Source organism: Eubalaena glacialis, chromosome 18 (assembly GCF_028564815.1).
Source record: "Eubalaena glacialis isolate mEubGla1 chromosome 18, mEubGla1.1.hap2.+ XY, whole genome shotgun sequence".
Classification (NCBI taxonomy): Eukaryota; Metazoa; Chordata; class Mammalia; order Artiodactyla; family Balaenidae; genus Eubalaena; species Eubalaena glacialis.
In genome coordinates this window covers 57,252,718-57,280,281 of record NC_083733.1, presented here as the reverse complement: position 1 = coordinate 57,280,281, position 27,564 = coordinate 57,252,718, and the positions used below count along the sequence as shown (strand labels likewise).

Here is a 27,564-nt window from a genome sequence, read left to right as displayed (position 1 = left end):
TAAGACCTCTCTCGAGATCAGAGAGAGAATGAAACAGGGAGATAGGGAAAGAGAAAGACACAGCAGCAGAGACCAAAAGACAAAGACACGGAGAATTAGGCAGAGAAAACAAGCAGAAAGACAAGAGACAGAAGACAGAGACAAAGAAACAGACATAGGAGAAAAGCAAAGACCAAGGGAGGCAGAGATAGACCAAGGGACAGAGGCACGGGAATGAAGAAGTAGGGACGGCGAGAGGATGTAATTTAGTAGCTCAAAGAACAAACTCTAGAGCCAAAGTTTGAGAAACATTAGGCAGACAGAGACAGAAGATACAAAATAGGTGTTTTTTAATTGAACATTTTTATAAAAAGGAGCGGGAATATGAAGGGGACCATGGGCTAAGCCCGGGCCCGCGGCGTCTGTAGGAAGGGTACTCCTCCTCCCCGTCTGTCCCATCGACCATCCTCTCCTCCGGGTCCGGCATCCCTGTGCGCATGCGCGCAAACAGGAGGGAGGGCGTGTGCAGCCGGGACCCCGCGTGCGCAGGCGCGGAGTGGGCGGTCCAGGGCTGCTGGGGCTCAGGCCCGGGGCCTGGCCGGCGTGCAGTGGTGCGGCTCGTGCGAGGGTGCGAATCCTGGGCGGCAGATGCAGCGGAACGAGCCATCCGTGTTGACGCAGCGCGCGTTGACGCAGAGCTGGGCGGCCGCCTCGGCCTCGTCACACTCGTTGATGTCTGGGGAGGGGGGCGATACCAGGAGCGCTGTTCAGAGCTGGGGACCCAGGAGCCCACGTCCCTGGCCCCTGAGGCTCCTGGTGCAGAGGGGTGTGCATGCTGAGCCTCCCGCTGGAGTGGAATCCAGCCACTACCACCTGTTGGCTGTGTGAGCCTGGGCAGGTAACTTAACCTCTCTGTGCCTCAGCTTTGTGTTCTGTGAGATGAGTGTGGTAGCCCCTAAGACACTATGTTTTTGTTAGAAAAACAATACTAATGATGATATCAACAACAATAAGTGCTTACTCTGTGTCAGACATTGTTTTAAGCATATTACATGTATTAACTTTATCCTCCCAATAACCCTGTGAGGTAGGTACTGTGCAAACTGAGGCCTAGCGTGGGGAAGCCCCTTACCCCATGTCACACAAAAAGCCCACACTCTGCCCAGGGGGTTCGCAGACCAGCTCACAAAGACCCTGAGTGCCCAGCCCCCTGCTATTTCTTGGCTGTGAGGCTTTGAGGAACTCAGTTCTCTTCTCTGAGCTTTACACATAGGCCTCACTGTCATTGTAGATCGATGTTCACGACTCTATGAAATGGGTTCTACGACTATACTCATTTTTCAGGTAAGAAAAACTGAGCAAGGGACAGTGACCTGTCCGGGGTCACACAGCAAGCTGCTGGACTGAGCCCGAGGTCTATCCAACTCCCCCAGAGTCCCTGATTGTAACCACTCTGCTTTACTACTGCCTAAACTAGGCAGACATAATTCCTATTCGATGGGAAGACTGAAAGCTCTTCAAAGAGGTCAAGCAAATTGCCCAAGGTAGCCCTGGGAGTTCTTAGAAATCACGCCTGCAGGATCCTATCCTTCCATCCTGCTTCAAGCTCAGCCACAGTGCTGTGGTCAAGCTCCGCTTTCCTCCCAGCCTGACCTGTCCTTCAGGCAAGCCCCATCCCTGAGCAAAAATTACTTTCTGCTCCCCACCGGGGCTGGCCGGTCTCCTCGACGTCCCTGATTACCCACCCCTAGTAAAGGCTTCCACCCTCTCTTGTACCCAACCTCCATGCCGGCCCCGGCCCACCCCTCACCGACGCAGGCCATGCGGGTCATGTCCAGGCGGTAGCCGTCGAAGCAGTCGCAGGTGAAGCCCTCGGGGACACGCACACATCGGCCATGGGCGCAGCCGTCCAGGATCCCGCACTCCTCCGCCTCCAGCCCTTCGTAGGGCCCAGCCTGGGCGCCTGCGGAGAGTGCGGGGACTCCGGGGTTCGGGTGGGGCCGCGCCCCAGGTTCGGTGGGTCCCCTTCTAAAACTGCCCATCCCGCTCCAGGGCTCTGGGGGGCGCTGTGAGGCCAGGATGTTTACGTCGCTCTGCTCTCTCTAGCTTTCCTTCTGTCCTCATCGCTTTCTAGGTAGGTCTACAGGGATATCTCTGTTCCTCTTCATCCCTGCTCTCTGTCGCTCTCTCCGACAATATCTCCGTTTTCCCATCTCTCTGAGCCTGTCTCTCCCCCGGCTTCTCTTCGTTTCTGTCTCCGTCTCTCCTCCTCCCCCCTCCTTTCCTCCCTTCCCCATCTCCATCTCTGTGCACACCTGGCTTCTCATCTTAGTCCCCATCACTCGGGCCGCAGTACTCACCAGCATAGCTTCCACCTTCAGGCGACTCCTCAGGCTCTGGGACGGAGCCACGGGTGTCGCGGGACCGATAGCGCCAGCGGGAGCCCGGGCCGGGTGGAGCAGGAGCCTCGGATTCACCGTAGGGGCCACCATCGTCCTCAAAGTCGGGCATGTCGAAGGGTGGCGTCCCGTAGGGGGCCTCCCGGCGCGCGAAGGGCCCAGGTGGCGGTGGGTAGGGGTCATAGGGTAGGACGGGTGGCAGGTACAACTCAGGCCCATACGGAAGGCCCTGGTAAGGTGAACCTATGTCTGGGCCATACTCGTAGGGGAGTCCAAAGCCACCTGGTCGCGGGGGTCCATAGGCGGGGGGGCGCAGCACATTGCACAGGGCCTCAAAGTCATCTGCGAACAGGAGCCAAGCCTAACAATCAGCCCTTGCTTCCTCGGCACCCATCATTCACGCCCCCCCTTGGGGAAGAGAAGCCCGAAGGAGAGGGTGGGTAGGGCCGTGGGCTGAGGCATTAGAGGGGCTTCAAAGGAGGAGACTGGGATTGCAGGGCTGGGATCAGGAGTACTGAGGACTGCAGCTAGAAATCAGGGTCCAAGTGCTGGAATTTGGGGGCCCATGAGATCTGGGGCTAGGGGCCTACAAAAATGGGATGGAGGTGTTTTAGGGACCAGGACTGGGAAGTACCAGGGGCCTGATGGGTCAGGATGCATGGGAGGGGATCTGAACCATGGGACCTGGAAGTCAGAGGAGCAAGGGCCTAGGACTGGCACTGGTTTCCCAAGGGCTGAGAATTGGGAGACTCAGGGCTTTTTAGCGCCAAGGCATGGAGATCTCTGGAGCTGTGTGTTGGCTTCTTAGGCACCTGGATGTGGGTATCCAAGCCACTGGGACTTGGAGGTTTGTGAGCTATGACCAGAGTCTGTGAGCCAGGATGGCAGGATCTGAGCAGCTGGTATTGGAGGTCTAAAGGTCCAGGATTTGGGGGAGGGGTCTCATGGGCTGTCTTGGGCTTCTAGAGACCAGGAGTTGAAGGTCTGAGAGATCAGACCTTAGGACCTTTTGGGACTGGAACTATGAGACCTGCTGAGTCAGGCCTTGGGGTTTCTGTGGTTGAGGCTTGGAGGTCTTTGGGTTATGACTTGGGGTCTAAGATTTAGGAATGCACTGGGACATAGGGGTCTGAGGGACCAAGTTTTGGGAGACTTTGGGGTCTAAGACTAGGAGTCTGAGGACCTGGATTTGGAGCCTGAGGGGCAGAGTCTCGGAGTGTGGCCCAGGCAGGTGGCAGTACCTGAGTCCTGTGCTGGGCAGAGGGCACAGTCCATGCCCCAGGCCTCGCCATAGAGGCAGCAGCACTCTGTGTAGGTGGCCTGGCGATCCAGCCGAGGGCGACTGCACACGAGGTCAGCCCCCACTTCCTGCCAGCACACGCCCAGATTGTCGTCTGAGGGCAGAGACAGCATGCATCAAGGCGGGAAGACACTCAAGTCCTCCCAAATGCTCAATCTCCTCCCTACTGGAGCAGCCCAGCCATCCTCTCCCTGTCACCAAATCCTTCTCAGCAGCTGTGATCTGACTCCTAGAAGTCCTCTGAGGTAACTCCAGATGAGTATGGGGCTTGGTCTGGCACAAGGCTATCATATAGGAGGGTGATAGGGTCTGAGAGGAGGATTCTATCCAAGACTGGCTGTTGCAGGGCTCTGTGACCCCAGGGCAGTTGCTTTTCCTCTCTGAGCATTGTTGAATAAAGTCTCAGGATGTGGGAGGACGTTGTAGGAAAAGGAATTGGGAGGAGAAGAGACTTTGGGTCAGTGGGCAAAAAGAGAGAGAGGACCCAAAGAAATAAACACAAACACATCGAAAGAGTCAGAGACTCAAAGAAACACAGGAAAGCAAAGATGCAGAGAGAAACAGACCTAAAAGCAAAGACAGAGGCAGAGAGTGTCAGAAATTCAGAGAAAGGCCTAAAGACAGAAACCCACAGAGAGGTGCAAAGAGACAGAGACCCACAGGGAAATAATAGCACACTTTTAGCACTTAGTAAGACCAGGTCCCATTCTGTTCTTAAAAATAAAATTCCTCAGAGCCACCCTATAAAGTAGGGGCTATTGCCAATCCACCCAATGTGCAGAAAGGAAGTTGGGGTACAAGAGGCGATAAGGAACGTGCACGTGTACACAGGGCCAGTAAGTGGCAGGGAGGCTCCTCTACAACCTTCGCCTTTAACCAGGCCCGCTGGCCTCTTGTTCCGAGAGTCAAACACCGAGACCGGAAGCTAAATGGGGCGTGAAGGGGCGTGGCCCGGGTGCGGGGCGTGAGGCTGAGTGGGGGTAATGAGGGGCTGGGCTGCGTGGGAGAGACTGGGGCGGGGCTAACCGGCGGGGCGGGGCGGGGGGAGGGGTTACCGAGGCTCTGGCTCTCGTTGGAGACGCAGCGGCGCCCCGAGCCGTCCAGCACAAGTGGGGGCTCGCACGTGCAGTGATAAGAGCCTATGGTATTGACGCAGCTGCCGCCCTCACAGGCTGGCTCCTCGTCCGCGCACTCGTCGTTATCTAGGGAGGCATGGAGGAAGTGATCAAGAAGCAGCCCTCTCCCCTTTCCCATTTCCCCGGTGCATTGACGGTGGGATAGATGGAGTCTAGACTCCAGGAAGGACTTCCTGCTGGTGCTGGCCACATTCCAGAGAGGAGCTGGAGTGGCCAAGGCTTGGGGAGAGTCCCAGGTGGGGGTGTGAGTGCCGGTGGAGGTGGGGTTCCTACCGATGCACTCCAGGCGCTGGGCATGATAGTAGTAGCCATTGCTGCAATAACATGAGTAGCCTGGGGCCGTGTTCACGCACACGCCGCTCTTGCACACCTGGTCTCGGAAGAGCTGGCACTCGTCCACATCTGCGGGAAGGATGGTCAGAGGCACACTCCCGCACCAAGAGAGACGGGGGGAGGTGGGGGAGGCAGGCCAGGTTGTGGGGTGGGCTGGATGGGGGGCGGGGTGTAGCTGCGGGGCGTGATCAGGGAAGAGAAAGACAGAGATGGCAAGAGAGACCCAGAGGGAGAGATACAGAAGATAAGGGTGGGAGGGGGAGAGACAGAGATAAAGAAAACAGAGATGGGGTGAGACAGAGCTGGGCCTGGGGGCTGAGGGTGGGCGGGCCTTACCTCTCCGGAGGCTCGGGTCTCCGCTGGACGCCAGGTAGCCCCGGCCGTGGGGGCACAATGACTGGTACTCAGCTGCACACAGAGACAAGGCTGAGCCCAGACACCCGTGGCCCAGCCCCTGCCTTGGGCCTGCCTGTGCCCACTTGCCTCAGTGCCCCCCCTTCACTGCCCAAGTCTTCAGCCCCTGTGCCTGTTTGTATCCACCTCTCAGACTCGCGCCCACCTGGCTGGCAGCTCACTCTTGCCCATGCAATACCAGCACCTAAGTCCCTTGTCCAAATGTGGCCCTTTGTCCCAGTCCCACGTCCGCCTATTGCTACCCAAACCCTCGGCCCTGTGTCCACCCAGCGGCCCATGCCCACCTGTCTCGGTGCTTGGGCACTGCTGGATGCGGCAGCCGCTGCCCCAGCCCTCACCCACAGTGCAGCAGCACTCCTGCCACGTCACGTTCCGAGCCAGGATGTTGTCACATGCATCCGGAGCTGCCGTGTCAAAGTAGCACTCCCGGCGCCCGCTGCCCACAGGGCCCTGCCTAGGTGGGCTGGGCCGGCGGGATGGGGGTGGTGGGAGCCTGGCTGGCAGACTGGGGCTGGCGGGTACGTGGGGCTGCGGTCCCGGGAACGTGCCTGAGGAGAGAGTGTGGGCTGAGCCTCCAGCCCCTGTGTTATGGATGGGGAAACTGAGGCCCCCATGTGGCAGAACCGACTCCACACCTCTCAGCATCTGTCATCATCTCTCTCCCATTCTCACCTCCTCTAATTTCTGTACCTCTTGCCTCCCCATCTCACTCTCCCAAGAGTCCGGCCCATCATCCAAGCTGCAGTTCAGGTAGGAGAAGAGGGGATTTCCCTGGCCTCTTGGAGGCCTCCCTGGGGCCTCACATCCAACGTGTCCCAATCTGGTCTCAGAATCTTCATACCCAAATCTAGACCTAGGCCTGGACACCTCTCCCTTACCCAGACAGCCCCACAGCCTGTCCACTTTGGCCTCTTGAGCCCCTCTCCCACCTGCCCTCTCCTCCCCTCCCATGGCCCTTGCCTTGGTCCAGCCCTGTCCTCTCTGCTCAGGTCCCAGCCCCACTCCAATCCACCTTCACATGGCAGCCAGAGGAAGTTCCAAAATCTGATCATACCCCTCTCCCGCTCAAAACCTTTCCATGGTGCCAGAGTGCCCTCAAGAAAAGTCCAACCTCCTGACCGCGGTAATAAGTCAGTGTGGTCTGGCGCCTGACTCCTTCTGCAGCCTCACTTCTCCCCACCCCTTCCCTTGCTCTGTAGAGCATGTCACCCTGAACTTATTTCAGTCCCTCAAACATGTCAGGTCCTCTCTTGCCTTGCCAGGCCTTTGCCCTTGTTGTATTCTCTGCCCAGAATGCCCTCCCTCATCCACTTGGCTTGGCTTATTTCTACTCATCCTACTACTCTCAGTTCAGACATCCCCTCCTACAGGAAGCCCTCCCGAACTCTCCTTCAAGGCTGGGGAGGCACCTCCTCTGGATTCCCACCACGCTCTAGCCTTTCCCATCACAGGCTTGTTTGCTCTGGCCTGTGCCTCCTCCATCCCAGTCCTGATTCCTCTGGGTTGTTACCATCAGGTGATATTGCTATCTGCCGCCACTGGATTGTGAGCCCCTTGAAGACAGGGTGGTCTCTCCTGGTCACTACTGTGTCCTCAGGGCCCAGAAAAGGGCCTAAACTCAGTGAACATCTGCTGAATGAAGGAATCTGGTAAAGTCAGAACCAGGATCTACTTCTCCTGACACTGAGTCCCACACCCAGGTTAACTCATGTGTTCTGAAGGTTTTTGTTGTTTAAAACAACAGCATCTAACTGATGGCAGCTGTCCACATCAGGAATGGTTAGATCCCATTATATTTTTGCGGGGCCGGCAGCCGTCAGTTAAGTAGACATTGATCTCAGTCTCACCAGCAGACGTCCGAGGGGGAACACAGCGCCCAGTCATGGGGTCAAACTCCTCAGGGCTGTTGGGGCAGACACAGAGGAAGGAGCCTTCCACATTCTCACACAGGGCAGCTCCACACACACCCTGTAGCGTTTCACATTCATTCACATCTGTGAACAGGAGACAACAGGGAAGAGGGAGTCAATGGTTGTAAACTTCTGGAATTCCATAAGTCTAAAAGTCTGGGCTTTGAGTATGAGTACTTTAATGGCCCAGATCCCATCATCTACTTGTCTTCTGGTGACAAACCCTGAATTTCCCTTGGGAGCCCTCTGCTCCTCCATTTTCAACCTATGTTTTGAGCAGGCCAAGCAGATTGCTGCATTTCTCTGATTCAGAGACAGGCAGTGACCAAGCTGGGCCAATCAAAGCCAGTCCTGGGACTCGTTCTAGAAATATGAAGAAAGAGCCTCCCTCTGTAGCCAGGGACGTCAAGCTAAGGATGTCAACCAGAGGTGCTAGGGCCACTTTTGTCATTGTGAAAAGAGAATCGGCCTGAAAATAAATGCATTAGAGGATAGCAGAGCTGGGAGACAGCTAGCCTTGTTACAATTCCTGGATCCACGTATGCCTGAAGTTCAAATATTTCCCAGAACTTCAGTTTAATGCCCCTTAAACAAATGAAGCCTGTTGTGTTTGCATTTGTCAAAACTAAGTGAATGTATAATTAAGACTCATGCATTGCACTGTATGTAAATTGAACCTCAAATAAAAATATCCGTAAACACAAATTGAACTCTGGTTAATGACATGCATTATGCACAGAAGAATTTAGGGGGAAGTATATTGAAGCCTGCAATTTAATTTTAAAATTTTATCCAAAAAATTTTGTGGATTAATGGAAAGATATGTGAGGAAACAAGCATAACCAAATGATAATAATAGAATATAGATCATGGGTATGCTGATGTTCATTCTACAGGCCTTTTAACTTTCTGTATGTTTAGAAATTTTCCTTGGGATTTCCCTGGCGGTCCGTGGGATTTCCACGGCGCTTTCACTGCCGTGGCCCGGGTTCAATCCCTGGTCAGGAACTAAGATCCCACAAGCCGCGGGGAACGGCAAAAAAAAAAAAAAAAAAAAAATTCCTCGTAAAATGTTGGGAAAAAAATAAAGGATGCTTATGTATAATTAAGATTAGTGCAGTTTTGGAACTTCCCCGGCAGTCCAGCAGCGGTTAAGACTCTGCGCTTCCACCGCAGGGGGTGCGGGTTTGATCCTTGGTCGGGAACTAAGATCCCGCATGCCGCGCAGTGCGGCCAAAAAAAAAAAAATTACTGCACTTTTACTATCTTATGCATGCATTTTTAAAGCATGCCACAGATAAAATCTGGATAAATAGGGGTTCCTGAGTGACATGAAGATGATCTTATATTCCAAGGTCTAAATTCCATACCCCTAAAGTTTACATGCATTCAGATCTATGGAGAGAAGCAGGGCCTGACAACCTCTTCCCCACCCTCTGGCCCCACCCACCCCCTGGAGCCCCGTACCCACGCAGTGACGCCCGTCCCGCGCCCCCTCGTAGCCCTGGTCACAGAGGCACTGGAAGGAGCCAGGCAGGTTCTGGCACATGGCATGGGCCCCGCAGAAGGACCGGTTCCGGCATTCGTCCACATCTGCAACCACCAGACAGTCAGGCCATTGCTGGACCTTCTAGCCCCTCCACATCTCACCCATTGCTCCAGGGACACCCACCCTGGCATCCGCCCCCTGGCGTGGGCTGGTAGCCAGGGTCACAGGCCGGTGTGCAGCGGTAGGAGCCAGGGGTATTCTCACAGCGCTGGGCTCCACAAATCCCTGGGCCATATTCCTGGCACTCATCCACGTCTGCAAAAGAGTGGGGAGGGGATGGGGGAAGGAGAGGGGAGTCACAGGCCTGGATTCACAGGTTCCTGGTGCTGCTTCCCGTTCCCATGACTGAGAAGTCTCTGACTCTGGTATTCTAGGAGTCTGAGCCTCTAAAAATCAACAAGCACTGATACCTCTTAAGGCGTCTTACCATTTCTCAAATAGCCTAAACATGGTCCCGCCTCAGGGCCTTTGCACTTGCTGTTCCCTCTGTCAGGAACACTCTTCCCTCAGCCATCTGCATGGCTCCCTCCCTTGCTTCACTCAAGGGTCTAGGTCAAGCCCTCCTAGCGCCCCTACCCCTACTGCCCTGTCATCTCTGTCCATTTATCCTGCTTTACTTTCCTTCTTAAACTTCTTATATCCATGTAGTTATTGGTATGCCAACTGTCACCTCCCTAGAATGCAAACTCCACGTCGGCAAGGATTTGTGCCTGTCTTGTTCCTCATTGTATCCCCAGGGTGTAGAACAGTGCCTGATACACAGTAGGTGCCCCCAAATTGTTTGCTGAATGACTCGAGTTCATATTTACATATTTATTGTCTGTCTCTCCCCCTAGAACGTCAGCTCCGTGAGGACAGGGATTCTGTTTGACTCATTGCCTGTTCTACTGCCAGTGTTGCACACAGTAGGTGCTTAATGAATTCTTGTGGAATTAATGAATGAGGTCCCATGAAACTAGGTTTCCACGAATCGGGGGTCTGGCAACCCAAGAGCCCAAGGCAGTCCGCAGTCATTTCATCTGTTCCACAAAATGCTGACCCACACACCATCGCCCCCCATCCCCAACTCTGGGCTGCTTCTGGAAGCGAGGCTTGGCCTGTTTCCTGACAGGAGTGTCTTCCCCTATCGTCCTGCCTCCCCTCTACAAAAAAATATAAAGACACGCTGGTGGCTTGTTTTCACCACGATTAGGAGACAGTTAAGTACGTTGGTTGGGAGCCCTTTCCCTCCCCTCCCCCCAAGTCCGTGAGGCCTGGAGCCGGCTTCTGCGACACTTCGTGGGGTGGGGCAGTGATCTCACCGTCACAGGTGCCCTCAGGGCCTGCGTGGTAGCCAGGGTCGCAGTCGCGGACACAACGGTAGGAGCCGGGGGAATTCTCACAACGCTGGGACCCGCACAAGGCCGGGCCCCGCTCCCGACATTCGTCCACGTCTGCGGGAGGGAGGCAGGGCAGTCAGATGGGGGAGGCAGGGAGGGAAAGGAAAAAAGGTGGGGGAGTCAAGGAGGGGAGAGGAGAGTCAGAAGAGGGAGGCGGGAGTCGCAGGAAAGGGGAAGGGAGAAAGCAGCAGAGGAGAGGCAGAGTGGGGAGACAAATGGGGGAGACCAGGAGGCAGAGGTGAGAGGGACCAGGCAGAGGCGAGGCCTCTCACCGAGGCAGGAGGCGAGGTCTGGGCCAGCGCGGTGTCCTGGAGGACAGACGCACTCGAAAGAGCCGTCGGTGTTGGTACAGATGCCGCTCTGGCAGAGGTCCTCCTCGCTGCATTCGTCCACGTCTGCGGGACAGTGTCGGAAACCGCAGGCGGATCTCCTTCTTTGCTTAACACTCCAAGCCACGCCCCTCCACCGCCCTTTCCCCGCCCCTCCAGCTCCAAGACCTTAACGCCTTCCCCACCTGCCTTAGGCTCCTCCCTTTCCTGCAAGCCCCACCTCTCCGACGGGTTTGGCTCCATCCTTTCCATTCACTGCCCAATTTATCCAGACTCCGCCCTTTCCCCTTTCGTCTCCCAACTTCGCCCCTCCCTTTCCCCACCCTTTCCCGATCCAGGCCCAGCCTGGGTACGGACCGAGGCAAGAGGCTCCGCGAGGTCCGGGCCGGTAACCGGGAGCACAAGTACAGGCAAAGGAGCCGTCGGTGTTGAGGCACTCGCCGTTGGGGAAGCAAAAGTCGCCCTCCAGGCACTCGTTCACGTCTAGGGTACCCAGAGATAGGGCTGCGGGGTTACCAGACCCGCCCCCGAGACCCAAGCCCCGCCTACAAAGGAGCAACCCTGTCCCCCAAGCCACACCCCGATGGCCGGTTTCTAAATTCCACCTGCAGTCCCTTAGTCCAGCTCCCACCTCCCCACCAGGCTTTACCCAGGAAGCCAAGTCCCACTCCCAGCCTGTCCAGCCTTTTCCCCGCCCAGCCCACCTGCGCAGGGCCCGGGCCGACCAGGTGGTGCCCGGTAGCCTGGCGCGCAAGTGCAGCGGAAGGAGCCTTCAGTGTTAGTGCAGTGGCCGTGGGGGCCGCAGGAGGCGCCCGAACGGCATTCGTCCACATCTGTGGGAATGGGGATTTCAGAAGGGGTTCTGTCTAGGAACACACTGATGGATCCCCTTGGGGGAGAGGGGTCTGAAGAAGGTGATGGGAAGTGTCTTGGGTTGGATATGAGGTGAAGGCTCCATGGCAGAAGTGGGTAGGGGAGACTGGGGTTGGGGGTCCTTGAGTCTGGGTTTCTGGGAACTCCCTGTGCCAGGATCCTGGGGTCAGGTGAAGGGACTCTGGACTGAGACAGGAGTCAGACATTAATTAGGATAAGGGGTCAGGTATTATACACCAGGATAATTAGATGGCATTCTGGTCAGGGGCCAGAGTCTCTAGTCAGGGGTCAGGGTCCAGGATCATGGACACAATCAAGCCCCAGGGAAGGTGCTCTGAGAAGGGGCAGGGGCAGTGAAAGAGGCAGCATCAAGCATCACACAGAGTCACGGGTTGTAGTCAGGGTTGTGGTCAGTAGTTATGTTTAGGTCAAATGTCACAGTCAAGTTTAGGGGTCACAGGTCACATACAGGGTCAGAGGACAGGCAGCATCAGGGGGGTCACAACTGCTATCAGGGCTGAGGTCAGGGGTTATCAGCAGGGTTCATGGTTAAGGTCAAATGTCACAGTCAAGCTGAGGGTTCATTGGTCACAGAGTCAGAAGTCACACTCAGGGCCAAGGGTCGTGGTCCAAATCAGGAACTGCAGTCTGATCAGGGGTTCATAGTCTAGGTCAAGAATTGCAGTCAGGCTCTGGGGGTTGTGGTCCAGGTAAGGGGATTGAGATCCAGGTTAGAAGGTTGTAGGCCAGGTCAGGGGTCATGATCTGGGTCAGGAGGCATGATGCAGGTCCAAGGTCACACCCAGGGCCTGATCTCACCAGTACATCGGCCATGGTGCAGGTGGTGACCAGCAGGACAGGCCCTGCACTGGAAGGAGCCAGGTGAGTTCACACACTCCTGCCCGGGACATGCCAGGTGGTTCTCACACTCATCCACATCTGGGGAGCAGAGGAGAGGGTGGCTTTGGAGGAGTGGCCCAACGCCCCCCTCACCCATCCCCACTCCTCCCTCCCTCCCCGGCCTCACCCTCGCACTCAGAGCCGGCAGCACTGGGTTGGAAGCCCGTGGGGCAGACGCACTGGAAGCTGCCTTCTGTGTTCTCACACCGGCCATAGGTGCAGGGCGGGGGGCTACGGGCACACTCATCCACATCTGGGGCAGAGGAGACCAGTGGGGCTGAGGAAGGGGCCTGGACCCATTGCCATCACCACCCACCCCAACATTCTACTCTGGAGGAAGCGTCCTGGACTTTGTTCAGGCTGCTCCCTCCTCCCAGAAGGACAGACCCTTTCATTGTTTCCCCATTAGTGGTCTCTCCAGCTGCCAGGATGCGGCTAAGGCACCACCTCCTGCATGTTGCCTTCCCTGACTCATAGTTGTCCCTTCCTCAGGGTTCCCACAAGCACAAGAGTATCATCCAAAAAATGAGGAGGAATGGAGAGCACCCTCATATTTGGAGAAAGGGGAGAAGATGCTGGAGCCAGACCCTCCCCACCCCCTCAATACCCCCAGGCCTCTGTCCCTGTCCTCCTTCACTGATCCTCATCGCTCTGCCTCTCTCTCCCAAACCTGTCTCCAGTCCCTACAGCAGATGGGGGTGAAGTGGCTTTGGACTCAGCACCCTCACCTTGGCAGGGGGCCCCCGGCCCTCGGGAGCGGAAGCCAGCAGGGCAGGCACAGTGAAAGGAGCCTGCTGTGTTGTCACAACGGCCTGGCCCACAGGGTGGTGGCTCCTGGGCACACTCATCCACATCCTCTTCACACGCTGAGCCCCGGAAGCCAGCCGGGCACACACAGTGGAAAGAGCCAGGCAGGTTCTCACAGACCCCTCGGCCACACAGGCCGGGGCTCTGGATGCATTCATCCACATCTGCTCAGAGCAAGGGACCCAGGTCATACCTCCTTTATGCCCCTTCCGCCCCCCCATGCTCTATTCTACCTCCCTGACCTCCATCGCTCTGACCTTCCACCCTCCATCATCCTGCCACCCTGTCGCCATGGTTCTGCTCTCCACCTTCCATCACTCTGCCACCTTATCTGTCATCATTCTAACTCCATCCTCCAGCCCTCTACTTCCTCAGTCCCTATTAAGCTGCTTGCCTGCTTCCTAGAACTCTGTCTTTCTAGTCCATATCAGTGGGCCTCCTTAAACTCTGTCCTCCACAACTCTACCCCTTCCCCCATTAATGACGTCTCCATCCCCCATCCCTCTGTTTCTCCATCCTCCATGACTCAGCCTTTCTGTTTTCCAACACTTGGCCTCTCCATCCCCAACAGCCTGCATGTCTGGTTCTCAGAGCCTGGCCTCTTTCTCCCATCAATCAGCCTCCCTCTGCCTCATTGGCTCGGTATCTCCATCCCTCACCACTGCCGCTCTACCCTTCCCCCTACATGCCCAATCCCTCACCCTGGCAGCTGGCTCCGTGGGGCGCAGCCTGGTACCCAGCGGGGCACACGCACAGGAAGCTGCCTGGCGTGTTCTCGCAGCGCCCACGGTCACAGGGTGGCGGCACGCGGTGGCACTCGTCCACGTCTGCGGGCACAAACCGCGTGCCTGGGACTGGGTCAGACACTCCGCCTCCTCGCCTCCCCCAGAAGGCCTGGGGAGGCGGGGAGGCTGGGAGGCGGGGAGGCGGGGAGGCGGGGACGGGAGGGGCGGAGTCAAGCTTCGGCCAGGGCCAGGCCGAGGCAGGAGCCAGGGGCGGTAGAGGGGCTCGGAGGGGCTCGGTTTAAGGCTGAGGCGGAGCTTCAGCGGGGAGGACAGGACAAGAGTTGGGGACCCAGCTTGGGCAGAGGCAGAGAGGGGAACCGTGAGGGGGGCAATTTGGGGAGGGCAGGGCCTGGGCAGGGCAAGGGCGGGAAGAACAGCTTTGGGGACCGAACAAAGGGAAGGCAGGAGCGAGGGAAGGGGTGGTTTGGGGACGGGGCACTGGTGTGGCAGGGTGGAAATCAGGAGTCATGGTGAGGAGATAAAGGTTGCAGCAGTTGTGGGACAGGGGAGGGGCCTTGGAGAGGGCAGGAGCTAGTCTGGAATATTGAAGGGGCGGGGCCAAGGGAGGGGCGGAGCCGGGACCCAGTCAAGGAGAGAGGCCGTACAGTAGTACGGCAGGGACCGGCCCCGACGGGAAGGGCCGGCTGCGCCGGAAAGAGGCAGTGGTGGGGCCGAAGTGAGAGCGGGAGCTGGTCTGGAGACGGGGTCAGGGGCCAGGCCAAGGCAGTAGTTGGCCTGAAGGGACGTGGGGAAGAGTGCGAGGGCGGGAACTGCTCCAGAGGGAGAGCTGGAGCGAGACCCCAGCTGGGGTGGGGCCTGGATTTCTCACCCAGACACTCCGCACCCCGCGGGCCAGCTCGGAAGCCCGGCCCGCACACGCAACGGAAGCTGCCTGGCGTGTTTTCGCAGCGCCCGGGAGCACAAGGCGTGGGAATGCGGCGACATTCGTCCACGTCTGAGGGTACGGAGGGGTCTGGTCAGGAGGTGACAGGGTAGAGCCGCCCGCCCCGCCTGTCCTCCCCCTCGGCCTGGCTCACCAATGCAGCGCATGCCCTGCGGGCTGAGCCGGAAACCGGAGTCGCACGCGCAGGTGTAGCCACTGGGCCGGGGAATGCAGCGTCCCGGGCCGCAGACCTGGGGATTGCGTTGACACTCGCCTGCAGAGGGACCTGCGGGGGTCCAGTGAGCCAGGGTTCACCCATCTATGAATCTTCTGTCCCTTTCATCCCAGTACAATTCCCTCAGATCCTCTGCCTAAAACATCCTCCTGGATGTCCCCCCTCAAGCCCAGTTTTCCCCCTCTGATGTCCCTCTCCTTTATCATGGGACATTCCCATCAGATCCTCTGCCTGAATCCTCCCATAATGCCACTCCAAAGTCTTCATTTTTTAATATTTTGCTCCCCAGTCTTCTGCCTGAGATATGCTCTTAGTGTCCTCCGTGAAAAATAATTATTTGTCTCACGTTAACTGAGCACTTACTATGTGCCAGATACTTCAGAGGCAGCTTGCTGAATCCTCACAATGATCCGCATTTTATAGATGAAGAAACTGAGCCTCAGGGAGGTTAAATTGACCTTCCCAATTGACACAGAACTTGCATGCAGGCTTGCCTGACTCCAGCTCCTGATGTAACCACCACCCCACCCTTCAAACCTTTATCTTTTCCCACCCATTCCTTAACTCCTCTGGCTGTCACATCCTTATTTGTTCTATTGTAGAATCTTCACTTTGGAGCCCCCCACCCAGAACTCCTGCCTGTAATACCCCCATCAATGCCGCTGATTCCCTCTACCGCACCTGATTCAGGGATCTCTGGACCAGTCCAGGCAGGGATGCTGGGCAGGGGAAGCTCAGGGCCCGGACGGGGCTCTGGCCGGGGTTCTAGCCGTGTCTCAGGCCGGGGTTCTGGGCGATGAGTGGGCAGAAAGCCTGGTAAAGAAGGGCTATCAACAGTGGAGACCTGGGTTTGGGTGTCCCTACTCATCTCCCCTTGGAGACAACACTCCCTCCTCCAGAAACCAACTCACCCTCCTCCAGAAACCAGCTCACCTGTGCGTGGCCGAGAGGTGGAGGACGGGGCACGGGGCTGGCTGAGGGACACTCGGGGTGGTTCCTGGCCCAGGGGTCTGGTGTTGTAGCGGAGGTCGGAGGCCGAGTAATGGTAGCCAGGGCCAGCTGGGCAGATCTCCCGAAAACCCTCTGGACACAGGAAAGGGAAGAAGATGGGCAGAGAGAGGGCAAGAGCAGTAGGGGGGAATGAGAGGGAAGGGGGGTGAAGGAGAGAGAAAAGGGGGGGCTAGGGTCTGGCCTTGACCATGAGTAGGGCTTAGCCTGGGAGTGTGTTAGGGGTTTGGGTTGGATGCTGAAATGGGGTCTAAGAGTGACTGGGGGGACCTGGGGTCTGGGAGCATCTGGGGGGAGTGTAGTCTAAGGGAATTAGACCCAGGGATGTTCTGGCATGAGGGTAGGGTGGACATGGGACCAGCTTCAGGCCCCAGTGGCCAAAGAATGGGACATCTCAGAGGCTAAAGGTGGGACCAAGGATGTTTTTCCCTCTTTGGGAGGATGGCAGGGACCGGAGTTGAGGGCAGGGTCTGGTTTGGTGTCTACAGGGACAGGGTTGAAGACCAGGAAACAGTCAGGTCCATTGTGGGGTCTGGTTTTATGAAGAAGCAAGATTGCCTGGGAGGTGTCTCCGGGAGGGGCGTGTCTGGGGCGGGGCCCAAGGCGGAACCTAGGTTGAAGGCAGTGTCTCAGAAGCTGGGGAGGTGGCCAGAGCCTGGGGACAAGGTTGGGCAGGCAGCCTATCTCAAGGGCTAGGGGAGGTCGAGGCTGGGGGTGACGCTCGGCAGACACAGCCTAACTTCAAGGTCATGTGCAAGCCAGGGTGGAGTCCATTCTGAAGATAGGCTGTCTCAGATGCTGGGTGCGTGGCCAAGGCTAGGGCCCAACCTGGTTGGAGGGGCTGGGGGCGGAGCCTAGAATGGGGGCTGTTTGTGTCAAGTCTAGAGAAAGGCGGGCAGGAGGCGCTCACCTGAGCCAAAAGGTGGGCAGAGCTGGCAACCCCGGCCCCAGGCTTTGCCTACGCGGCTGCAGCAGCAGATCTGTTTGGTGATGTTGCGTAGAATGGGCAGCGAGCAGCCGCCGTCGCGGAGCACGCGGAAGCAGGGTCCCTTGGCCTCTGAGATCACGTGTTGGGCTGGGGGTGGGGGAGGAAATTCTTCAGGGCGGGGTTGGGAGTGTAGTGGGACTAGGGGATCTGGGAGGTAGGGGAATGGTCCCAGGGAGGGTTTGGTGGGTGTGAGGGGCATTTGGGAAAGCTCTGAGAGAGTCTGAGGAAGATCTGAGGGGTCTGGGAGGTCTGAAAATGGTTTGGGGCTTGAGGAGAGTCTGAGGGGTGAGTGAGAGAATCTGGGAAGGATCTCAGGATCTGAAGAAGGTCTGGTGGTCGAGAGAGAGGAGGAAATTTGGGGGCTTGAGAGGAGCTGATGAAAGTCTGGGGATCCTAATCCAAAAGGTTTGAGGGGTTCTTAGAGGAGCGGAAGAAGGTTCAGGGAGTCTGAGGGTGAATGAGAGTCTGAGACGTTCTGAGGGGGATCTAAGAGTGACTGGGGGGACCTGGGGTCTGGGAGCATCTGGGGGGAGTGTGGTCTAAGGGAATTAGACCCAGGGATGTTCTGGCATGAGGGTAGGGTGGACATGGGACCAGCTTCAGGCCCCAGTGACTCACAGATGCAGCTGCTGCGGGACGAGTCAAGCAGAAAGCCGTCGGGGCACACGCAGGTGTATCCGCCATGCGTGTTCGCACACTCCCCGTGCTGGCAGCGCCCGCCAGTCTCGCACTCATCCACATCTGCGAGGGAGGGGGTGGTTCCAGTGGCGTCAGGGGCAAACTCCCTGCCAGCCCCGTCCCAAGCTCCTCCCACGCCTGCCCCAGCTCACCTTCGCAGGACCCATTAACCCTTTCAAAGCCAGCTGGACACGGTCCATCTGGGACGCCCACTTGGTCGGAGTTTCCTGTAGAGAGAGAAGAGGGTTGGTCCGGGGCGCGCGGAGCGAGATGGAGTGGGCGGGGACGAAAATGGGGTGGGAGGAACTAAAAGGTGTTGAGTGTGGTTTGAGTGCAAGGTCAGCCTTAGGTTGGCGATCTGCATGAGTAGGCCTATGGTACAAAGGCCGAGTGAGAACAGGGTAGCCAAAGTCAGAAAGTGGGGTGGGTGGTCCCAGACGGTATGGATAGGTCTAGACTGGAAATGATCCCCACAACGGGTAGGCATGGCTAGAATTTGTGTAAGGGTATATCTATGGGCAGAGTACGAGAAGCAGCGGGGTTCTCACTCCTCCCCAGCTCCGAGCACCTCGGGGACATCCTGGGGCTTACCCAGGAGCTCCGAGCACGACTGACAGTCGTGAACGCCCCAGGCCAAGCCGGCCCCTCTGCAGCAGACCTCCTGCGTCCGGAGCCCGGGCAGCGGGGACGCACACTGTGGGGAAGTGTAGGGTGAGCGCGCCCCCGCGCGGTGGCACGCTCCGGGCCCCTCCCCACCGGCCTCCTCTCACTTCGCCTCCGCGCAGCTCCCGAAAGCAGTAACCGAAACCCGAGGCGTCCGAGTAGCCGTCCTCGCGCGGAGCGCTCTGTGCCAGCACCGTGTAGGGCGCTGCCGCCTCCGCGCGAGCCGCCGCCTCCGCCCGCGCCACTGCCTCGGCGTCCGCCTCCTCCCAAGGGCCGGACACACGCTCCACCTGGTGCACCACCACCGACGCCTCCTGCGGGTGCTCCACGTGGACGCTCACCATAGACGCCACGCCTGGAGAGAGGCACGGCGGGGCAAAGTGGGAGTAGGAATGGGGGAAAGGGCGCGCTGGAGAAGGGTACTTAAGAGAAGGTAGGAAAGATGGGAGTCAGAGGAACGGCGAGGTGGTGGACAGAGGGGGCGGAGGGGACTCCGGCCGCACTTTCCTCACCATGCTCATCGTCACGGTGGTTGGCCAGTGGCATGGTGTACACAGAGCGGGTGAAGCCTGGCATGGCCGGGGCCGGGGGTCGGGCGCCCGATGAGTGCAACTGGCAGAACTTGCCAGCGAAGTCCGGGGGACAGAGGCAGCGGTCAGGCTTCACGCACACACCTCCGTTGTGACAGATCAAGGGACACAGGACTAGGGGGAGAGCGAGGACACTCAGGGCCGGCAACCCTCCTTGCAGCCCCCCTGGGACGAGCGCACTCAAACGAGCTCAGTCCCTAACGTTGTAACTACACCCTCAAAGGTATCACTCAGTTCAAAGTCGTTCCGCCATGAGCTGTCTTGAGTCATCTCCCCCCTAACCCTGGCCACTTGCCTTGGCTGGGTCCAGTCGTACAGCCCTTGATGGTATAGCTCCGCCCACTGGGTCCACTCACCACGCCCTCCAGCTCCTTCTTCACTTTCATTTCACCCCGCCCTCCCTCTCGAGTCCCACTTTCTGGCCGAGTCCACGGCGTACCAGCCCCGCCCAGACAGCGTTGTACCCGCCCGTAGGCTCAGCCCCGCCCACTCTAGCTCTTGCCTTCGCATTTAGCGCCGCCCATCTTTTACTGTTCAGCCCCTCAGACCCAGCGCTGGTCACTTCCATTGACCAAACCCACATTTTGCCACTCCCTGGCACTACCCCTTGCTCGCAACTCCGTCCTTACCATTCTAGGCACGCTCACACCCCGTCCGGCAGGGTCCACTACGTTCAAGCTCCGCCCACAGGCTGTTCGGTTCCCCCCCTCCCCTTCTACGCACCCTGCCCACATCATCTTCTTCTACCCGAGGGATTGTAAACCCCGCCTATTAAGACGTCTAACCTGCTGCCTTTAGCCCCACCCACCTTCCTTTCCTCAAGTTAATTTGCCCTGGCTCAGTCGCTCACGCTCCTCTCACCCCACCTCCCGGCTATCTGGACGTCCTAGCCACCCCCCGCCCCCCGCGCTTTGTCTCCTCCCACCTCCCCTTGGCTCCGGCTCTCCAGTTCTAGGTCTGACTTCCCGCCTCCAGTAGCCCCGGGGCGGGGCCAGCGGGAACGCGCCTACTCTCCCCTAGGCGCGCCCTCGCTGGGCCTCAGGCCACCTCTGGGCGGGGCACTACCAGCTGTGCGGCGGGGTAAACAAAGAGGGGTGCGGCGGGGGCAGGGCGGCGGCTCCTCATTCCGGACCCTTGGGGAGCCCCGGGCCCGCTGAGCCAAAGAAGGCCGGACGTATCCTGCGAGGGCACCCCCTCCCTTTCTCCCCAGGGGCTGCCGAGAACAGCTGGAGACAGCTGTGCAGAGGGCAGGAAGGGGGCAGGCGGCCGGGGCCGTCCAGGAAGGCGTGTCTGGGATTCTGAGCCACACACTGGAGAGAGGAAAGCATAGAGGGAGCCCCCTCAATTTATAAGGGTAAAGAGACTGCACTCCTGGGAGGAGATCAGTTAGAAGGCAGCACTCTGGGGTTCAAAGACCACTGGAGGTTTCTGGAACAGAAAGGGAGCCTATCCCAGAGGAAACGGAGGCACCCTTCAACAGAAGGAATCCCTTAAGTCCTTTTGGGGAGAGTTACCTAAAAACAGGACTCTAGTGTCTTCTAGGGAATGGCCAATTGGAGGGTGCTGAGAACAAGGTTTAGATGGAGAAGTGGGATTCTTGGGAGTCCCCAGCCCAAGAGAGCCTCAGTTGTCTGGGAAGACTGTAAGATACTGTGGAATCCCCCCTCCCCTCTCAGCTAAGGGATTAGGTACCCAAGTCGTTTTGATTAATGGCTGCTTGGGGGGAACACAGTATCTGTAGTCCTCTTGGGAGGATCACTGATCAAGACCAACTCTGGGTTTCTCTGAAGACAGATGGATCAGAAGTTCCTGGGGAGGGAGTCAGCTGGAAGGGAAGGACTTGGATAGACAGGAATCGGGGATCACTTGGAAACAGAAGAAAATAGGAGCCTTTTGTGGGAAGAGAATTCGGCTAGGGAGCAGAGTTATCACTGTATATAATCTGTAATCCGGGGTTTCCCCTGGATGTGGGGAGGAATAGCTGAGGGACAAAACTAGAGTTCTCTGGTGAGGGGCACAGTCTGGGGAGATTACATCAGAAGAATGTGAGGGAATTTCACTGGAGGGGCTGGTCTCCGGAGTCTGTTGATAGCGGTGCAGAGGGACTTAGGGCGTGAGGGCAGAGACTCTGGGCTCCCCTAGTTAGAGAAGTCAGGCCAGGACTCCAGGGTGCTCTAATAGGAGCCCTTAATTAAGTGGCAGGCCTAGGAGAGGCTTAACTAGGAATCAAGATTCCAAAATAGGAAGGGTCTCTGTTGGGGGTTGCGGGTGGTAATCCAGCTAAGTCTGGGGGCATTTCCTAACCTCCAAAGACACTTGTCTGTCTTCTATCATCCTGAATGTAGGCCCCCCGCCCAGCACCCTGAGGGCCTCCACACCAAGGGTGGGCCGCTAGATGGGCACAGGCAACTCCATGTCCCACACCCTTGGAGGGATGAGGGGCTGAGGACATCGAGGTCCTCCTGAGGTCAGCCCCCTTCACAGACCCCTCCTTGTGCCTCCAGGGGCTTGGCACCCGCCTGGGCAAGGCTTCTGGCACAGGCCCGTTGAGGCTGGGCTGGGAGGGAGTGAGGGAAGGAGGGAGGAAGGGGAGGAGAGAGGGAGTGGCAGCGGGCGGGGGCTCAGGCGGGAGATGAGCTCACGCCGGCCAGGGCTGGGTTGGCTGGGGGCCAGGCTGGGCGAGTTCTCCGGCGCCAGGGGCCCCCACTCCCCACTCCAGAGGGCCTCCGGGGCTGGGGGCAGGTAGGCCCAGACCCTGAGAGCCCACCCACCACCATACTCTGGGGCCAACAGGTGGCCCACCCCCCCACCAAGGGCTCTCCATATCTAGGGGAGCCTGGTGCGCACACGCCTCCTGTCCCCTCTGCCCCCAGGGGGCGCCTTTTCCCCTAGGCCTCCAGTCTGGATTGCTCTTCCACGTGCGACCCTTGCAACTCAGGGTCCTGCAGAGACCCTCCTTCTACGAACTCTTTCCCTCTCAGCTCTCAGGATCAACTTTCCACACCCCAATCCCCCTCCTCACAGGCACTCCCATCCTAGACTTTCCTAATCCCTCCCACCCAAAGAAGCTGAAAGTGGAAAACCCCCCATGGCCCTGGATTTCTCCCTTGGACTCTGGGGACCCCTTACTCACAGTCACAGAATTCGGACCCCTTTCCCCCAAGACCCCAAGACCCTCAATTCTGGTATTCCCCACGTTGACTCAAAGGCACAAAAGTCAGCCCCCAATCCCCTCATATGCGACATCACAGGTCCCTGAGAACCCTCATTGCTTGCGAAATCAAGACCCTCAGGACCCAACCCCAAAAACCAGGAATTTGAGGCTCTCTTCCTTAAATAAGCAGGGATTCCCCAGCACTACTGCGCAAGGAATCTGGGCTCCCCGCGCCCTGGGGACTGTCTCCCCCATCCCCGGGGATCCTCCTCCACCCGGGGAAGCCCTCCCTCGGGACCACCACCCCGCACTCACAGGCGCGGAAGCCGGGGCCCCCCGGGGCCGCCCCGCCGGGCGCGCCGCTGTCCACGCTGGTGGCGTTGCGGGGCGCGCAGGTCGGGGTGCAGCGGGGGCCGGTGGGCCCATGGACGCAGCTCAGGCCGCACACGGCCGGGGTGAAGCGCACGCGGAGGCGCTCTCGGGGCCGCCCCAGCCCGGGCTGCGGCCGGAGCAGCGCCAGCAGCACCAATAGCGACACCCAGAGCAGCCGCGCGCCGCCCGCCATGGCTGCAGCGCCGCGCTCCGCCGCGCCGCCGCCCCAGCCCGCCCGAGGGGCCCGGCCGCGCCCGCCCGCCCGCGGGGGAGGGCGGCCGCGCCCCCGCTCAGGCCCCCCCCTCCCCACCACTCCCTCCCCGGCGGCCGCGCGGGGGCGCGTGGGGCCGGGCGCGCAGCCAGAGGCGCGCAGGCTAGGCGCTAGACTCGCAGGGGGGAGGGGGGCGCCCCCTCTGCCCCCGACTCGCACCAACAAGTGAATGGGGCCCGCAGGGGAGCGGCGGGGAAGGGAACAGGTGGGGGCGGGCCCGTTTCCCCCCCAGACAGGGCTGAATCCATAAAGAGGAAAGAGTAGTGGGGGCCGCATTTGGGGAGGAGGCTAAAGGCTGTCTCTGCCTTAGTCACAGAAAAAGGAGCTTCATCTGGGTAGGCGGCTGCCATGGCACATCTGGGCAGCCAGGTGGCACATCTGGGGGAGAGGAGAAGGGTCGGTGCACCTGGGCACATGAAGGAATTGGGGGTTTGGATGGTGGGCAGAACGCTGGAGGGGCACATTTGAGGACGCAGTCACATCTAACCAGGACCCTCACACCTGGTAGAAGTCAGAATGGATTAGGGGAAACGGTGGATTGAGACTGTGGGCGGGGGTCTTCACATCTGGCCGGAGGCCCACATCTGGAAGACTTTAGGGAGGAGGGGACACATCTGGGCTGAAGGCCACAGCAGGAGGGGGACTTTTAAGGGTGGTTGAGACTAGGGGGTGTGCTAGCCCCGGGGCCGAGAGCCGGAGCGGGAGGAAGGCAGGAGGACGGTCGGGAAAGTAGTGGGAGGCCTTTGGCCCCTAGCCGCCCCGCAGTTTTGGGCATTCGGTAACCAGGCAGGCGCCAACCGGCACAATCGCTTTTGTTGTCTGGGCTAGTTCGGCCGCTTTCTCTGCCGGGACAGCGCCCCCCTCTTCGGCCGGCAGTGGGGAGCCCGGACGCTTGGCTTCCCGGCCCCACCCCCGCGGGTCAGCGCCTCTGGCCAGCGTCTGGTCCTGTCCCGGACTCACCTCTCGCTGCCGGACGCCGGGGTCCCTAGAGGGGGCTGCGTCCTGGGGAGGGGTGCTGAGCTACAATGGGGGGCGGCTAGGCGGCGGCTGAACCGTGGGAACCAGACGGCTTTATCTGGCCCGGAACCCCCCGCCCCCCGGCGGAGGAAGGGCGGACGTTCTTACCCCGGGACTGGCCGGCAGGGGCGCGCTGTGGGGGCCTCCTTCTCAGCAATGCCCGGGCCCCCGGCCCGCGGAGCCGCCGTCGCCTCAGCAGAGCTCGGGCTTCCTGCAGCCTGGGTGGGAGGGGGCAGAGAAGGAGCTGTCACCGCGGTTTGGCTGACCCCCCTCCCCTCCCCGCGACTGGAAGAGACCTCCCACACCAGGAGGTCTCCCAGTGGAGGCTCTGCGACCCCCCCCCCATCTCTTTATGGGGACCAGGCCTTGAGCATTCGTTGGAGGCTTGGAAGAAACAAAGTCAGTGGGAGAAACAGAGATGAGGAAGGGAGAGAGGGAAGAGAGACACAGAGGCAAAGAGACAGGTAACTATGAGAGAAAGAGACAGATGGAAAGAACAAATAGAGAGGAACATGAAGATGGAGACAGAGAGATAGAAACTGAAAGACCCAGAGACAGCGATTGGCGAGAAAAGGAGAAACAGAAACGGAGACACAAGTTGATAGAAACAGAGAGCAAGGGAGAGGAGACCCAGGGAGCAGAGAGAAAGATGGGCCAGAAATGGTGGCAGAGTTGGGAGCATCTAGTAGGGGAGGGTTGCACACTCACGTCAGTCGCTGCCAGTTAAGGGACACCTGTTTCTTCCTCACGCTGGGGCTGGGGCTTGACAGCTCTGGGAGCACTGGAGTCAGGCACCACTGAGGGCCTGCACACTTTTCGGGCCGACAGCTCTGGACCCTGCAGGAGGCTTCAGAGACAGCCAGGGACTAAGTGGAAAAGGAGGCGACTGAGTTCCTCTCTCATCCAGCTCTCCAGCTGGGATGAGGGGTGAGGAAGGGAGCCCCCAGCTCCTCTGCTCCTACCACCTTTCCCCTCCTACCTATACCTCGCCTACAAGAACCCACCTCTGAAGCAGCGGCTCCTCCTGGGCGATCGGCCTGGGCAGCAGCGACAAGCAGCAACACTATAAATAGAGGGGTGGAAGTCACTCAGGGCCCTAGCACTGTAGAACTCCCCAAAAGAAGGCAATGAGGGATAGGGGAGGGAAAGCCAAGATAAGGTTTGAAGGTGCTCGAGATTGATGTGTGACCAATCTGAGGCACTGTGCTCGATGCCTCAGTTTCCCCATCTGTACAATAGGAGGCAAACGGGTTTAGGCTCTCCAGGGATGAGGGTCACAGCAACCTCACGTTTATTTTTCTTCTGAAGTGTTTGAGGTAAGGTATTATTGGAAAAGACATTTAAAAGTCTTTTAAAAATGATTTTTTTTAAAAAATGATTAAAAAAAAAAAAAGACTTAAAGAGGATTTCTAAGCGCACTTCCAAGCCCGATCTGGGAACCTAGAACCCCGCCCTCCCCGCACTTCCCTGTCCTGGACTCAGCCGTCATCCCGCGGTTGGCCGGCAGATGGCGCCACTCCACAGGCCTCAACGGCTGGGGAGGGAGGTCCGCCTTTGACTACGGGTCCAGCAGGGTGCAGAGGTGGAGGGGGATACAGGAGCCACAGCCCAGTACTGGGAATCCCGAGGCCTGAGTTCTAGCCCCTTCCTGCCCTTCCACGTTGTGTGTCCTGGAGCCAGAGTCTCCTGGTCTATGGGTCTCAGTTTCCCGCCTGACCAGGAGGAAGGAGTCGTTCTTGGAGGAATCTCCGCGCCGGGAGGGTCTCAGATTCTGGCTGGCGGAACCCTCAGCTTGGGCGCAAGTGCGTCGCAACCAAGGGGCCCCCCAGACAAATCCATTATCCCCAGGCTAAGGGGGACGAGGGACGAGGCCGCGCGCGCCGGCCGGGAGAGAGGGGCAGCGGGGGGATGCTATGAAGGGGACGTCGGGCGTATGGACTCTTTTTAGATGGGTGGGGCCCAGTAGGGGAGGAGGCCGCCCGGGTGGGAGCCTTCCGGACCCCCGATCCTGCAGTCATCCCTCCCGCCTCTTCTCCGGGTTAACCCCTTCCCAGCCCCGCCCCCGGCGCGGCTCGGGTTACTAAACGCATTCGCAGAGACCGAGGCGGGAGCTGAGCCCGGGGCCTTTGTAACGGAGCGCTGGGCCGCAGGGCGGGGGTGGGGGGGTACTGGGCAGACTGTTTCCTTCGATCTCGTCACCCGGTAGACAGGAAGAGTGGCTATAACCCCCTAAATCTTTAGGAAATTCTGGATTTCTTGCCGCGAAATCACTGGTACCTCATTCAAGCCTGGAATCCGCTAATTCTAGGAAACTAAAGCACCCCCCCCAACCCTCATGAAATCTGAGGGCCCCCCATCTCCGCACAAATTTCCACAAGCCCCTCCACCATCAACCCCAAACTCCACGTCTTCCTCACTCATTAGGAAAAGGTCTCTTAATTAGTTCAGGCCTCCCCGCTCCCCAGAAAACCAGGACATGTCAACTCCCCCTTAAAGTGCCCTGATAACCTCCCATACTCTTCCTCCTTAAGCACCCAGTTAGTTTGGGGGACCCCATCCCAGCTCGGCCCCACCCATCTATCATCTTAGGAGAACTCAAAGCCCCATCCCCATATAAACTGGGACCCTTCTCCAAATAAACTCTAGAATTCCCTGGAGCCACATCCGTCTCTACCACACGGGAGGGGAATCCCTCCCCTCAAAATCTCAGTACACCTCGGATTCTAACCCCTACAAAATAGAGGGCCCTAATAAATTCAAGAGCTCTGGTTCTTCATCCTTATCACGAAGCAGTGGGTTCATATTCCCCTAAATCCGAAAGTCCTGGTCTTCCTAGACCTCCAGACTTATTGGGTAGAGGCGGCACAAGGACGAGGGGGCCGCAGCGGGGCTTACCCGGCCGGGCGGCCCGGGATCACCGCAACCTCGACGGCCTGGCTGGGGCTGGGGCCGGCGGCGGAGGCGGCGGCGGCGGCGGCTGCAAGGAGAGCCAGCAGCAGCACCAGCAGGAGGGGGCGGCGGCCGCTGGGGCCAGGCAGCCGCATCGTGTCCGGCGTGGAGTCGCGCTCCAGGCGGCCAGTCTGTCCAGCGGGTCAGTCTTGGCGCGGCCCCGCCTCCCGCCCCCGCCCGAGGCCGACTCATTTTCTCCACAGTCGCAGTCTCAGGCTGCGAACTTCCCTCCAATCAGAGCCCGGTTCCGCCAGGGGGCGCTGCCCGCGCGACCAATCAGGAGGCGAGAGGGGAGGGGTTAAATAGACAGGTGCCGGGCATGGGGCTCGGGGACCAGGAATTTTCAGTGCTGTCGGGGGTACTGGCTCAGTGAACCCCGTTATAAAGGAGAGGCCTCAAGTGTGGAGTTGCTGGGACTCCTCCCAGTCGATGCGCAGGCGGTGGGCAGATTCCCCTAAGCTAGATTCCCACTGGAAGACCTCATCCCTCGGCCCACAGTCCTGGGAGAAGTCCATCAGAATTTGCTCCTCGACTGGCGTAAATTCTGGAAGACCCCACAGGTGCCCACTTCTCACGAGAGAGACTTGGGATTCTGGGGGCAGAACGCCAATCCTAATCCTGCACTGAGCTCCAGGTCCGGCCCCTCTGAGAATCCCAGGCCCA

General features: G+C 58.8%; 1 protein-coding gene across 5 annotated transcripts; it reads right to left on the bottom strand.

Moving 5' to 3' along the window:
* Window positions 1-312: 312 nt before the first annotated feature.
* Window positions 313-27,019, bottom strand: LTBP4 (latent transforming growth factor beta binding protein 4). Of its 5 annotated transcripts, XM_061173652.1 has the most exons (33): window positions 26,848-27,019; window positions 24,957-25,015; window positions 24,661-24,799; window positions 24,061-24,170; window positions 19,061-19,252; window positions 18,656-18,903; window positions 18,477-18,579; window positions 18,038-18,112; window positions 17,826-17,948; window positions 17,130-17,294; window positions 16,145-16,294; window positions 15,893-16,024; window positions 15,131-15,262; window positions 14,923-15,048; window positions 14,010-14,135; window positions 13,230-13,472; window positions 12,629-12,754; window positions 12,421-12,540; window positions 11,433-11,561; window positions 11,086-11,211; window positions 10,672-10,794; window positions 10,322-10,453; window positions 9,144-9,275; window positions 8,939-9,064; window positions 7,409-7,555; window positions 5,846-6,109; window positions 5,484-5,555; window positions 5,088-5,216; window positions 4,734-4,880; window positions 3,620-3,772; window positions 2,340-2,720; window positions 1,790-1,942; window positions 313-715 (listed from the first exon to the last, which is right to left on the bottom strand). In XM_061173652.1, exons 1-33 carry the CDS (start codon window positions 26,994-26,996, stop codon window positions 561-563), a joined length of 4,887 nt encoding a protein of 1,628 aa, XP_061029635.1. In that variant the 5' UTR covers window positions 26,997-27,019; the 3' UTR covers window positions 313-560. The 5 variants fall into 5 exon arrangements, with proteins under 5 accessions (XP_061029635.1, XP_061029636.1, XP_061029637.1 ...); XM_061173653.1 differs by lacking the exon at window positions 8,939-9,064; XM_061173654.1 differs by lacking the exon at window positions 11,433-11,561.
* Window positions 27,020-27,564: the final 545 nt, after the last annotated feature.